A 14,601-nucleotide genomic window follows, 5' to 3' on the forward strand; every position below is an offset into this window, starting at 1 on the left:
TCGTAAAGGTTGCGTGTGAAGGAAGTGACGTAGTCTATGCGCATGCGTTGAAATGATCAGGCGCGAGAAAAGATCGGGCACTGACACCTGTCAAATGAGAGAAGTTTGAGAGCAGCTAGTTAGCTTGACTGCACACCGCTCTCCCTGACCTCCGCTCCAACATGGCTGGCGTTCGAGCCCTTGGTGTACTTTCCAGACTGTCTACCAGGAGATATGCAGGTAGAGAACACATGTTAGTGATGAATGTGTGTGGCAAAACGAGTTTTGGTAGTGGTACTTGAGAACGAGGTTTGCTAAGTGTTGCTAAGTGCAAACCAGACGGTCACTTGGCTAGATTAGCCGCTAGTCCTCATAAAAGGTCCTGTTTTGAATGACACTGCCCCTGGATGTTTGTACGAAACTAAGATATATTCATATATATAAACCTAAATGAAAATGACTTTAAATACGTTAGTGTGAGTCTCCATATGACGCTTTAGGAGCAATGTTAGCAACGATGCTAGAAAACCACATGCCAGAGTCCAGGTTCTAAATGAAAAGTTTTCTACCAAAGTGTCTGGTTGAATGGGTTTTATAAAGATGTTCCATACGGGGTCATGGGACGTGGTTTTGGTGCCATTCATTTGGCCCAGTGTGATGTCTGTGTGACTGGTAGGCGGAGAATGTAGGTGAAAAGTCGCTTCATTCTGAATCACGTACAGCATGGCCGAGACCGTCTGAGGTCAAGATGATCCTGGTTAAATGTTCACATTTATAGAGTTGTGGCCATGCTTTGACACCGAGATGCGGCTTTTAAACTGGTGACAGAATTTGTTTGAGTTTAGCTATAGTTATAGAGGACAATGGGGAGGAGTTAGTGAGTTTAACCCTTTTAATATAGTGCAAAGGTTCACTTCCGGGTTCATAAACACCCCAGGAAGATCTGTAGTGAGACAGACTAAAAATGTTATACCATCACTGCCAATTAATGACAACTATTTATTTTTTCCTCTTTTTGCTTTATAGTGAATGCGTTCTTGTGAAATCAAATTATTTAATGCATGTTTCATGTTTTATAAATTTGAAGTAAACAAATATGTATAACTAAAAAGAAAAAGTTTAAAAGAAAAAGAAATCCCAAAGAAAAATGTATTTAATTTTAGAACATACCATAATACCATACATTGACAAACACAGCACAATGCCCATTTAGAAAAAAAAAAAAAAATATATATATATATATATATCACACAATTTCCAATGCTCAAAGGCCTTTCACATACAACATAAAAGGCCCCGAGACACTAAAAAAAAAAAAAAAAAAACCCAAAAAAATACTTTTGTCTGCCCTTCAACACATAGGTGATCTTCTCCAGTGAGAGGGTTGACAACATCTGATGCCTGGTCCATAACTCTTCTTCCAATATATTATATTTATGAATATTTTTTCACTTTTCATATATGTAAGCTGAAATAAGAATAGTATTTGGTCCAAAATATATATCTTGGAAATAATCCTTACCTCTTATTCTTTCCCATAACAATACAATCTTCCAACAATACCACATACAATGAGCTAATAGGGGTGTTGGGAAAAAAAACCATTTGGCAATATATCGCGATATTACGCGACATATTGCGTATATGGCCTTCCTGGATTAACGATAATATGTCGTGCGATTCTCGGATCGATTCAAAATGCATCAATATTGATTTTTCATTTATTTTACCACCTTTATTTAACCAGGAAAGTCTTCTCCACTGCAGGAGACATTGTATCTGCACAAAGAATGATGAAACCTGGGCATGTTGACCAGCTTGTGTGTTTTCAATAAAATCTAAAAAGAAAGTACTAACTTTCTGCATTTATTTGTTGTTCTAGGAATATACCTCAGTTAAGTTGCACTAAAGTCAAAGTTGGTTTAAAAACCACAGGCAGATTGTATGCTATTTTTTATTCTATGCTGTTGGCACATGACATGTTAAAGCCAATGTTTTGAGTGTAAAATATGCCAATAAAATGTTTCATACATAATGTTCTCATGAAGGTGTACACATTTACAGATTAGTTGTTTAAGTCGTATATTAAAAGAAAAAATCTCAATCGCCTTATACTTCAATATCGGGATAGAGGATACAAATCGTATCACCAGATGCCAGGTAATACACACCCCTATGAGCCAGTATTCCTCTACAGTCAGTACATTTTGGACATAGATCAGGAATGTTATCATTATGTATATTTGGATCTACCAGCGTTGCATACATTTGCATCAACCATTTGAATTAATCTGAAGCGTACATTAATAGATATGGTATGTGACAAGTTGCATGCAGCTCTCCACCTTTTCTCAGATAAATCCAATGATTAACCTTCATTCCAAGCTTTGAGTCTACGTTATGAATCTTCGAATTTGCGTAGGTAGAAATGTGTTTACATTTTTTATTGATATATAATTTTATCGCTTTATCCCTGCAAACTTAAGTAATAAAGATTTTTTTAAAAATGTGTATAATAATGACAAGATGGCAAATATCTGTGTACATTGATGGAAACAGAGTGAAGTGAACAAATGACATGCTAATAAATAGGCAATAATTCACATCACTGGTCATTTAGACCCACTCTTGGTCATCAGGAAAACATTTTGTCTTTTCTTGCCACATTTATTCTTTTTTTTTTCCCACAGCTAATACGTCCCGAACCTTCTCAGTAGCTCCAGCCATGCTAGGTAATAATAATGTTAATAATAGCTTAATTTGCAGATTTAAGACCATTTATTTAGCTCATGAAATGACAACATTGATTGCCTTCCCTGTGTATTTATAGCACGCACACACGTGAGCTATGAAGTCAAGGACGATGTTGCTGTTGTCCGAATGAACGACCCAAACTCCAAGGTGAGAGAGCCCCCCCATCGGACTTTTGATTATTCCTTTCCGTCACATTATTGATGATTCAAACCCAATCATCTGGTTTACTCGCCTGTTCTAGGTTAACACAATTTCAATCCAAATGCAAAATGAGATGACGGAGGTGATGAATGAGTTGTGGGCTAACGATGCCGTTAAAAGTGCCGTCCTCATCTCCTCCAAGCCTGGATGCTTTATTGCAGGAGCTGATATCAAGTACGACTCATTCAATCCCATTTATATTGTAACTTTGTTTATACTTTTTCCTGTAATCTTGCAATTAATTCTTGAATCAATTGTGAGTTAACGCTTTCGTAGCGCATAATATTTGGATTAGAGTTTTAAAGGAGTTGTATCCCTCTGTCACAGCATGATCCAGGCATGCAGCTCAGCAGAGGAGGTGACCAAGCTTTCACAAGAAGGCCAGAAGATGTTTGAGCTGGTTGAAAAATCCCCAAAGCCAATCGTCGCTGCCATTAATGGGTCGTGTTTAGGAGGAGGTTTAGAGGTTTGTAAGGGTGTTCAACATGTGACAAAGATGGATCATAAGCATGTGCTCACTAACTATCCGTTTCTGCATTTCAGTTTGCCATCGCATGCCAGTACAGGATTGCAACAAAGAGCAAGAAAACAGTGCTCGGTACTCCTGAGGTAATGCTGGGTCTACTTCCTGGAGCTGGTGGAACGCAAAGACTCCCTAAAATGGTATGCTGCACTGGAATATATACTTTCTATGATTAGTTTAACATTTAATAACCCTCATGAGTAGGGATTTAACAACTTTGTGGCGCAAAATTTTGCGATTTAAAACACACTGATCATTTAAAAAAAAAAAAATGGCAATATGAAAATCAAAGGTTCACAAAACTAGGGCTGGGATAAACTATTATATTTAGCAATTATTTCTTTGATGCATCAATTAATCTAACAATTCATTTTTCAGGTTTAATTCGATTATCTCCCCACTAATTAACTAAAAGTAATCTATACATGTTAATTTACTTATCTAAAATGAAAACAAAAACATGAATTCCTTAACATTGCAATATGTTTACTGCTCTTCAACTCAAAACTCCAAAATAAAGTTTAATTAAGAATATAAAAGTACATAATAATGCATTTAGAGTCAGAGGTAGTAGCATTCAATAAAAAATAAAAGGCAGTGGAAGCTGACAGCCTGTCATAGTGTAGTATGTTGAAAACATAGGCCTAGTTTACTGGAAAAAGTGCATCTTTTAATTCTTCATTCACATGAAAATAACAACAACTTAAAGTAATACACTCTGGAATTTTGAGTTTAAGAAAAACGTGAGTTGCAAACGCTAATACAGAAAGTGCTTTTCCAACAAAAAATAAACTTTCCTTTTACCTTAAGAATAGTGCGTGTGTGTTTCCTCCTTGTCGCGTCGACGCGCTGTCGTCCAGTCACACCAGGCATAAAGGACGAGGGTTATGGGGAACAGCTGCCTTCGACGAGCGAGTGCGTGTCTTCGCTGCCTTGCACTTTTGAAACTCGGAGGAGCCACTCTCATTTGTTATTCCCTGGCGCCGCCATCTTTGTTTTGGTCGGACGACACATCAGCAAGCATATTTTGCGTCGACGTCATCGATGACGCGTTGTCCTGGCCCTACATGAAACAATCCATGAATCTGTCGATACAATACAAATCATGATTTGCATGTCACTATACGATACATTGTGATACTAAACAATACGATATACATCGCGATATACATTGTGATGTCAATAACTATTAATTTCACTTTTACAAGTACAAAATGGTATGAAATGCAAGAACAACTAAATGGTACCTATGTGTAAGTCAAGTACCAATATTAAAAACAAGTGGTATGTTTATCAAACTGTCAGATTACATTTTTCAAAAAAGTTTCTTTTTTCTAAAATAAATAAAGATTCTTTTAAGTTCTTAAAAACAAAAAAAAAGTATCCGCATAGATCTATATAAGTGTCCAGTATGTTTTAAGAAAGTAAAGTGCAATTAGCTTCCAAGCTAAAATGTATTGGGGAGTGATTTAGTTTAACAAGGTCTGATGTGGTTCACTGACACCGCGTGACCGGGCGTTTACGTGCTATGCATGTGTTAACGAAAAAAAAAAAAAACACATTATTGCGCTAAGTGTGATGACAAATATAAATTTGGACATTTTTGGATTGATACGATAATCGCGCTGTGGAATATTGCGAAATATCTCCAAATTGTTTTTTTTCTTTTTTTACACCCTTAAAATTCTGTAAACAAACTTTAAAAAACGCGATGACATTTGTCCCTTTTGCTTGCCGTAGTAGCTCAGACGCTGCAGTGTTTACAAGATGGATGCTCTGTCGACTCATCGGTTATGTGTTGTGATGAAAAAGCGAGCAAACAACGCGGTCAGTGAGCGCCCGTGTGGAAACGGACCGATATGTACGTGGAGGATCCACATTTCAACACATCTGAGCACCAAAGGGTCTTCTAAACAGAAGTTGCGATGAAGCATGGAGTGCGGGCAGGGCTCTCAGGTGTGACTTATGTTTCCGTCACATCAACACATGGATACCACTTGGTGCATTAAAGTGAAAGACACCATGGCGAAGGCTGAGAGAGTAGAGATAATGCCATAGACTTGCTACTCAAAGCCACATAACAGTTAGAGCACACTCCATTGAGATGATGATTGGAAAATGAAAAGCTAAAAGCTACAAACACGAACCATATTTGAATCGCACCAGGGTTGGGATCAATTACATTCTTCAGTTACATTTAAGTTTTCAATTATCCATGTTCAATTACGATTACAGTGACCAGCAATTTTTACAATAAAATTACAAATATTTTTTATCCTCAAAGCCAATTACAATTGTTCTCAATTACTGAAGTTTAATTACAGTTATTCACAATTAATAAGCCTGAAATAAATAACCTACTAAAAATTAGCCTTCCTCTTGTGTTAGCTTTCTGTTAGGATCTCTTATGATAATGGGTCCCAAATCAGCTGTAAAATACAACAAAAGCAAATATCTCTCATTTAATTTATTTCTTATATACTGGTTTCCTTGTTAGGCTTCAGAATCAATGAAAATATAGGTTTCAATATTTTTGGTGTGGGCGTCTGAGCCTTTTTTGTGTCAGTATATCCCTCGATTTCTTTTTTTTTTTTTAAGTGGTAAAATATGAGGAAGCTTGATCTGAAACATGTTTATATAGTTAACTATGTCTGTGTAGAACTGTACATAGAACTGTAACATGGTTCCCCAGTTTTGTGTTCAATTATAACTGACAATTTTTATAGAATTTTCATGGCAGTTACAAATACAAAGTAAATTATCTGAACACAATTACGACAGCGACAGATTTTTAAAATTATAATTATGCAATAAGTATAATTAATCATCAATTATAATTGACCCCAACCCTGAATCACACACAGGCCAAAACATTGCTTCAGTACTGAAAGACTGAGCTTATGAATGGAAAGTCCAACGTATAACGGCCGTAAGAATCAAAGCTTTCAAAACTTTTATGTTTAAGAATTAGAAATAATTAAAAAAAAAAAAAAAACAGTTGAAGGTAAATTTGTTTATATATATTTTTTTTTTGGGAAACAAAAACACTCCCACGTACTGCCTCCCATTTTTGCAGTCAAATTGTTTTCATCAACAGAAAATTGTTAGATCGTTATTACTCTTAATTAAGATACATTGTATCGTGAGCCCAATATCATACCGTGAGTTGATTATTATGCTACACCCCTACTCATGAGACGTCATACACATGATTATGTGGTGCTTCATCCTATGGTCGTTATGGTGGGACCAGACTGAGACCTGACTCAGCCTTTATCTATAATAATCTGGTTAGTTCCTATAAATGGTTTAAAATGTTTACCTGTACCAGTGTATTTCCACATGTGATATTATTCTAAGCAGTGCAGTCACACACTCTTCTTTCTCCAGGTTGGTCTACCCAATGCCTTTGACATGATGCTGACCGGAAGAAATATTCGAGCAGATAAAGCTAAAAAGATGGGGCTTGTTCATCACCTTGTAGACCCTTTAGGTAACACTTCTTTACTCCAGATGTGACCAACATGCTTGTATTCCCAGTGGTAGTAATTATACAATTATTGTGATAGGGCCTGGGCTCAAGAGTCCAGAACAAAGAACGATGGACTACCTTGAGGAAGTTGCTATTCAGTTTGCCAAAGGGATTGTGGACAAGAAGATTCCTCTTCAGAAAGATAAAGGCATGATGCAGAGTAAGTAGCGCTGCCTCCAAGTGTTGACAATTTTTCTTTTAGCGCATCTTTTTTTTTTTCAGATGGTGAATTATTTACTTTATTTTCTCTTCCACAGAAATTCAGGACTACGTAATGAGCTTTGAGTTTGTGCGGAATCAGATTTATAAGACAGTCCATGGTAAAGTTATGAAGCAGAGCAAAGGTCTCTATCCAGCACCACTGAAAATCATTGAAGTAAGTCAAAGCCAGTATTTGGTAGCATGTATTAGAGCTGCACAATTAATCGAATTTTAATCACGATTGTCATGATTAATTAAACCTGATTGTCTGTAATATTTACATTTATAATACGACTCATTGAGGTTAGCCTTTGGTATATTTTAAATTCTTGGGTTAAATTAAAAATACTTCATTATAATTCGTATTTCTAGCTTAATTTTGCACTGTAAACTGTACACATATTGTTTAAAAGTAGTGTAATAAAACTGTTTTTTACCAGCAAATATGATTAATAATTGTGATTATAATCGTAATTACAATATTGGATTATCATGTTGGCCATACTTGTGCAGCCCAAGCATATATAATGAATAACTTGGAAATAAGACATTTCTGTGACGTTGCTGTTTTTGATGCTGTTTTGTCAATAACTGCAAAAAACCTCTAACAACACAAAAACTGATATTTAGTCAAGATAAGGAAAATTAGAGTAGACCCCGGCACAATTTAGAGGGAAAAACTCACATTTTTCTTTAAAATTGTATTTATTTTTTTGCATAAACCTAATGTACAATACATTATATTTGAATGACTTGAACAACACTTACATTACACAGGAAAAGGCATCTAAAAAAACAATTGTTGTATCCTTAATTTGATATATGATTGATATGGTAATATTTGTCTAACTTTCTGTAAACTTCCTTTTTCAGTGTGTAAAGACCGGAGTGGAACAAGGGCCCACCGCTGGTTACTTGGCTGAGTCTCAGGTTTGTTGTTCCACATTACTGACAAATGTATTATAATGATAAAAATATTATTACTTCACATGACCACAATGCGTCTCGTCTATTCAGAATTTTGGTCAGTTGGCAATGACTGCAGAGTCGTCGGCCCTGATCGGCCTTTATCACGGTCAAGTTGCGTGTAAGAAGAATCGCTTTGGATCTCCTGCAAAAGAAGTGAAGTAAGTGCATAGAAGAGATTCCACTTGCACTTGGCACTGTTTAATAGCATGTTTAATCAGTCATTTAATAGCATGTGTTTTTTTTTTTTCCTTCCACGAGGACGCTTGCCATCTTGGGAGCAGGTCTGATGGGAGCAGGCATCGCCCAGGTGACTGTGGATAAAGGTGTGCGTACGATTCTGAAGGACACGACTGTGCAGGGTTTAGCCAGAGGAGAAGAGCAGGTTTACAAAGGGTACGTGCACTTTGATTGTGTATCACATTGAATCATGGTGATAATGAAAGGGCTCATTGTTTTTCAACCACTGTTCAAAGGCCATATATTGTCTATGATAATTTATCAGAAGTTTGGGGAAATAATTACAAAACAAAATTACAGTCAATAGCTAAACTTCAAAAGAGCTATACGCTATACTGTAAACATAATGCTAGATATTTGGATTATACCAAGCCATTTATTTGTTCCTCAAGTCAAAGTTACTTAAATTTGAAGAATTACTCATTTTTCAAACAATTCAAGTTGTATTTAAGGTCAAGAATGAATTATTGAACAGCTCTTTATTGAGAGATAAAACTGAGAAGTAAAATACATTTTAGGTCTGAGTGTGTGGACAACAAGGAAAAGCTTTTGTGTTTCAGTATATTTATGGAGCAGTTTGCCAATGGATATTAAAGAGTGTACAAATATCAAGCAATTTAAAAGAAAATATTTTTGTATGACAATTTTGAAAGTGTAATGTTTTTGCCTGTATTATAATCAAAATCATATAAAGAGACAAAATAATTTTTATTAACAGCAGTGGTTAGAAAACGGGATGCTGAAAAGTAGATTTGTTTACTGTAAATATAGGAAAAGGGGTGGGACTAATAAGTTTATACTTCCACCCACTCCTTTTCAAACACAAAGTATGTGCATGCATTAATATATGTAATTGTTTTTTGGGGGTTTTTTTCAATAGGGAGGCCATCTGCATCAAATCTTTTGTTTCTTGTAATATTGTTTCTTTTATTATTGCATCAGCAAATTGTTGGAAATAAATGTATTGTTACATACTGTACATACGTTTATGTTCATTGTGCGCTTTGCTTAAGGCTCAACGATAAGACAAAGAAGAAGAGCATTACGTCTTTTGAACGGGACTCCATCCTGTCCAACCTTTGTGGCCAGTTGGACTACAAAGGTTTCGAGAAGGTGGACATGGTCATTGAAGCTGTTTTTGAAGATATTAAAATCAAACATGCCGTCCTTAAAGAGGTTGAGGCTGTAAGTGAGACAGTATAATATATATATCTTCAATATGTCTCTTAAAGTATGGGGGAATTTAATTTATACTGAGTTTTTTTTTCATTAGGTTGTGTCCCCTCACTGCATCTTTGCCAGCAACACATCTGCCCTGCCAATTAAAGACATTGCTGCTGCCAGCAAGAGACCAGACAAGGTTTGTTATGGAAAGACTAAACACAACCTCAATGTTTTAAAGAACATATTATGTTACCCATCTCCATTTGTTCTAAGAACCCCAAAAACATAGTATTTGAGGTTTATTTTCTCAAACACGCCTGTTTTCTGGAGTTTTATCCTTTGATAAGTCACATTTCTGACCAATTCTGAAACCGAGCTGTTTGAATGGGCGTGTCTATACACACAGACTCCACACAACAGTTGATCACTAGCGACTTTCTTTTGCTGTCTACACACTCTTGTTATTGTTTTCAATCAAAAAACTGCACATTACAGTAAAACACATGGCTATTTAAGCAGCTATTGTGATTGTGAGTCATAAAAACACTGTTTTGTGACGTGTATAAACCGTGCAGCAACAGCAGCTTCTAACACTTACTGGAGCTGCTACGTTGCTTCATTGTCATCGTCTCATGTAGAGATTACAGGAATAGTCCATTCAACGTAATAGTTCACTCTTTTGTGCAGCGGTCGCATTGTGTCACAAACACAGGATTGCCAGGTTTGTGTTTGGGCTGTTTTTATTAGAACGGGCGGGTTCTAAGATGATCTGATCTGCCAACACTTGTACGTGTGACGTCACAAATGTAGAAAATTTGAAACGGAGCAATTTTCTGTGTTATAAGACTTACACAGACCACAAACAAAGGACTGGATGGTTTTATTTCCTATTTTGTGCACTGGTGGACACTCAATTTACCTCATGTGATTTTAAAAAAAAAAAAAAAAAAAAAAAAAAACAGCAAAAGTAGATTTTTCATATGTTCCCTTTGAGAAACAGCTTTAAAGTGTTGGTAATTTTTAAAGATCTTTTTTGATGCATATTTATCTGTTGTTCACGTGGTATTGCAGCTTATCTTTTGAGTTCAATGGTTAGCAGTTTAATTCATGTGTTGAAGGGTCCTCATGTAGAAGTAGTAAGTGAACTAGGTAGGTTGGAGGTCAACTAGGTTGCAAATAAACATGCTGTTGTAGGCTGGTCCCGTACAAACAGACACACCTATAAAATATAACTTTACTATCCTAAATTTAAAAAAAACATCAATAAGTTTTGGTTTTTCTACAAAATGTTGGTTTTACATTCTAGTTTTCTTATTTCAAACACCCACTGTATGTTTTCAGTTGGTTTGAGTTATACGTCAGATTACCATGCCAACACTAGAGGGTGCTCATGGACCGTCATGGTGCCCATGACAACATAGAAATGTAGTCTACATACATCAGGCTACAGGCACATGATCATATTATCTTATTCATACAAACAAAGCTGTTCCTGTATTGGTTTGTATTCTTACCCTTTGATTGTGATTGTGTTTAACAGCTAACTGGTGCTTGGTCAGAGTTGTGATTATTTAATTACCTTACCAAGTGTTTTATTAATCTTCTTTCTGCTTACATCATAACATAACTCCAAAATATATTTTTTCCAACATTAAAAATGCAGTTTTCTTAAGCTATATAGCTGTTGAGGACCCCTGTAAGAATAAATACATGATATTGGTATTTGTAATGTTTTTTTTATTCATGAATATGTTGAAAAGATTTCCTGTGGTCCAAATTTCTGAACACAATTTTTTTTCTATTTTTTTAAAACCATTCACTCTAAACATTGTATCTTCATTCTTAGGTGATTGGAATGCATTACTTCTCTCCAGTGGACAAGATGCAGCTCCTTGAGATTATAACAACAGATCAGACATCAAAGGACACCACAGCCTCTGCCGTGGCCGTTGGACTGAAACAGGGCAAAGTCATCATAGTGGTCGGGGTGAGAGTTTTGTCACATGATTTGTCACCTAACCACAGATGGACCGGGGAGTTCAAAATCTATATTTCCCTTAAATTCTACAGGAGTTTTTGGCAAATTGATGTCTGTTTTAACAAAGTAGTATTATTGTGTATATAACAGAACATTGTTTTATTGATAGGATGGTCCTGGGTTCTATACAACAAGGTGTCTGGCTCCCGTGTTGGTTGAAGCTGTGAGAGTTCTCCAGGTTAGTCATTTAATGTGCTTTCACACTGAACGTGACTGAAGCAACTAGAATCAAATCAATGTAGATGACGCGACCTCAAGTTATCCCCCCTCAAGCGACGTGACTTGCGTGAAGTTGAAAAATCTGGACTTTATAAACGACCTCAAGTGACAACTCTCCCGTCCGTCACCGTCTGTAGAGCGGAGTGCAGACGGCTGCAGCGGAGGTTGTACAACTTCCTCAATTTATCGGGGCAAAATTAAAGTGGTTAACTTCTTGAAAACAACAGTAACTACTGATCACAACACATTCTCAGTGAACTCATTCTTTAATATCTCTGTAAATTGAAATTTAAACCGTAAAAGCGGAGCAAGAAGGAAAAGAAGTGATCACCCTCTCTCTTTCTCTCTTCCCTATCAATGGATCAACACACACACACACACACACTGTTCCCTGGTAATGACCTCACTGGAGCAATGGAGTAACCAAAAAGCACCACCTTCAAGCGACTCATCAGGGGCGCTTGAAGTGACTGCAGTCGCTTCAGTTGCATTTGGTGTGAACACACATTTAGAGTTTCAGGATTCAGTGTGTCTGAAGAGTTGCTGGTTTGTGTAAATGGTATTTCATGGACATTACAGGAAGGTGCTGACCCCAAGAAGCTGGACTCACTCACTACTAGCTTTGGATTCCCTGTGGGTGCTGCCACACTGGTTGATGAAGTTGGTATTGACGTAGCGGTTCATGTCGCTGAGGATCTTGGGAAAGCGTTTGGTTCCCGCTTTGGAGGCGGAAATGTGGATGTTTTGAAGACTATGGTGGAACTGGGATTTAAAGGTATCGGATAAGTTATTAATGAGCTCCATACAATATATAACATTGTTTTGAATTAACCCTTTGAATCCTTTTTGGTGACCAGGCCGTAAGTCAGGAAAGGGTTGGTATGTCTACGAGCCAGGCAGAAAAATCAAAGAAGTCAACCCAGAAATCGGAGAAATTCTGGAGAATTACAGAATGAAAGCCAATCCTGCTGTGTAAGTTGGCCTTTATTAACTGCTGTGTAAAGCCAGTTAATGTTCACTGTTTTTCACCCTTTCTTTGTTTTGTTTTTAATAGTTCCTCAGACTCCGATGTACAGTACAGGCTTATTTCCCGATTTGTCAATGAAGCTGTGCTGTGTTTGCAAGAAGGCATCCTGAACGGCCCGTTGGAAGGCGACATCGGGGCTGTGTTTGGACTGGGATTCCCACCTTGCCTTGGAGGTCAGAGTTCAACTTAGGATCATTTTTAGTTGTTTTCTGTGATCGAGTTTCCTTCAAATCTGCTGGTTACACGACTTTTATACAAACAATGTGTAAAATGTTTAGTGCAAAATAAAGATTTAAATATCAACTATTCTAAAAAAAAATTAAAAATCATGGCAACTAAAGTTGTGATCACATTCAAATGTGATTAATTGTGCATCCCTAGTGCAAAGTGTTGAGTATTTTGTTAGTGTACCTGCTCTGCTGTTACTTGCTTCCTCTCTTGTGTTAGTCATTCTAACAAAACCTCTCACTACTTTCAGGACCATTCCGCTTTCTGGACAGTTTTGGTGCTGACAAACTGGTGGCAAAGATGCAACAGTTTGAAGCCGTCTATGGGAATCAGTTTTCCCCATGCCAACTCCTGCTGGATCACGCTAAAGATTCCAGCAAAAAGTTTCACAAGTGACCGACTCTCACCACGTGTGCCAATAAAGCATCAAAATGATAAACTCCAGTTTGCCTAACATTGGACACGAGCTGGGGAAATTACTGTAAATTTACCATAAGATTGAATAAAACTTTAAGGTGAGTTTAAAAAAAAAAAAAGTAAGGTAAACCTCTCTTCACAGTAAATGTAGTCTAAATTATTTAACAGCTCATTTAATATTCAAATTAAAGTGTTCATTTAGTTTATATTATACAGTCAGAAGCACTTACCCAGGTTTAACTCACAAATAGTGAATTGGGCATAATTTAATGACAAAAGTGAAGGGTTTTCTACTTAAATGATATTACTGTATGTAAAAAATAAATAAAAAAAGACATGTTCAATGCAATAATTGGAATAAACTGACAATTGTTAACTATTATTGAATGTCTGGAGGTGAATCTGGGTCATTTTTGTATATTAAAGGTGTTCAGCTTGGCTTTGAACAATGGTGTAAATGTGAAGCATAAATAAACTTTGTTATTGAATGAAAGAGGTGTGAAATGTTTTTTGTGCTGGTTTTGAGGACGATGAATCACAGGCATGGAGCAGATTCTTGCAGAGGTGAAAGTAACAGATAACAAGTACTCACATTGCTGTAATTGAGTAGTTTCTATGGGAACTTGTACTTTTTTCAGTATATTTTTACTTGTAATTTATGTTACATGTGTTTTAAAAAAAAAAAAGTAAAATAATTTGTTGCGTTTCTACATCCAGTTGGTAATAAGAAAATAATTTTTTGTTTTAAAATGATCAACGGACATTCTGAAAGTACAAAAAAACAAATGACCAGACAACAATGGAATGTATCACGTCATAGCCGACCAATCAGATTAGATGTAATGTATGGTGCCAAAACAGCATTGAATACCGGTTATTTTCTTAGGTTTAGAGTTCATAAATGTAGCTATACTTACAGCCATTTTTTTTTTTTATTATTATTGAATTTATTCATGTAATTGTATTTAAAAAAAAATAAATAAAAATATTTTATACGTATGGCTTTGTGGAAAATAAATGAATTTCCAATAATGCAAAATTTGGTTTCTTTATACATGAGATGTTTACTGTATGCAAGGGAACCGTGGCAAAATGTATTGCCAAAAATAAAC

The 14,601-nt window shown here is 36.2% G+C and overlaps 1 protein-coding gene across 1 annotated transcript; it reads left to right on the forward strand.

Annotated features, from left to right (window-relative positions):
• Positions 1-42: 42 nt before the first annotated feature.
• Positions 43-13,628, forward strand: hadhab (hydroxyacyl-CoA dehydrogenase trifunctional multienzyme complex subunit alpha b). Its single transcript, XM_028438692.1, has 20 exons — positions 43-219; positions 2,670-2,711; positions 2,810-2,880; positions 2,975-3,108; positions 3,262-3,400; positions 3,478-3,597; positions 6,848-6,950; positions 7,027-7,149; positions 7,247-7,365; positions 8,064-8,120; positions 8,208-8,317; positions 8,418-8,552; positions 9,410-9,581; positions 9,670-9,756; positions 11,407-11,547; positions 11,708-11,776; positions 12,397-12,592; positions 12,675-12,789; positions 12,872-13,017; positions 13,323-13,628. The coding sequence occupies exons 1-20, from the start codon at positions 162-164 to the stop codon at positions 13,466-13,468; spliced, it is 2,283 nt and encodes a 760-aa protein (XP_028294493.1). The 5' UTR covers positions 43-161; the 3' UTR covers positions 13,469-13,628.
• The last annotated feature ends 973 nt before the right edge of the window (positions 13,629-14,601 follow it).

Source organism: Gouania willdenowi, chromosome 22 (assembly GCF_900634775.1).
Source record: "Gouania willdenowi chromosome 22, fGouWil2.1, whole genome shotgun sequence".
NCBI lineage: Eukaryota > Metazoa > Chordata > Actinopteri > Blenniiformes > Gobiesocidae > Gouania > Gouania willdenowi.

Coding starts and splice junctions, on each gene's coding strand:
- hadhab (XM_028438692.1), top strand. CDS start 162: ATGGCTGGCGTTCGAGCCCTTGGTGTACTTTCCAGACTGTCTACCAGG. Junction 8,318..8,417: donor TCTCCTGCAAAAGAAGTGAA/GTAAGTGCATAG, acceptor TCCTTCCACGAG/GACGCTTGCCATCTTGGGAG. Junction 11,548..11,707: donor AAGTCATCATAGTGGTCGGG/GTGAGAGTTTTG, acceptor TTTTATTGATAG/GATGGTCCTGGGTTCTATAC.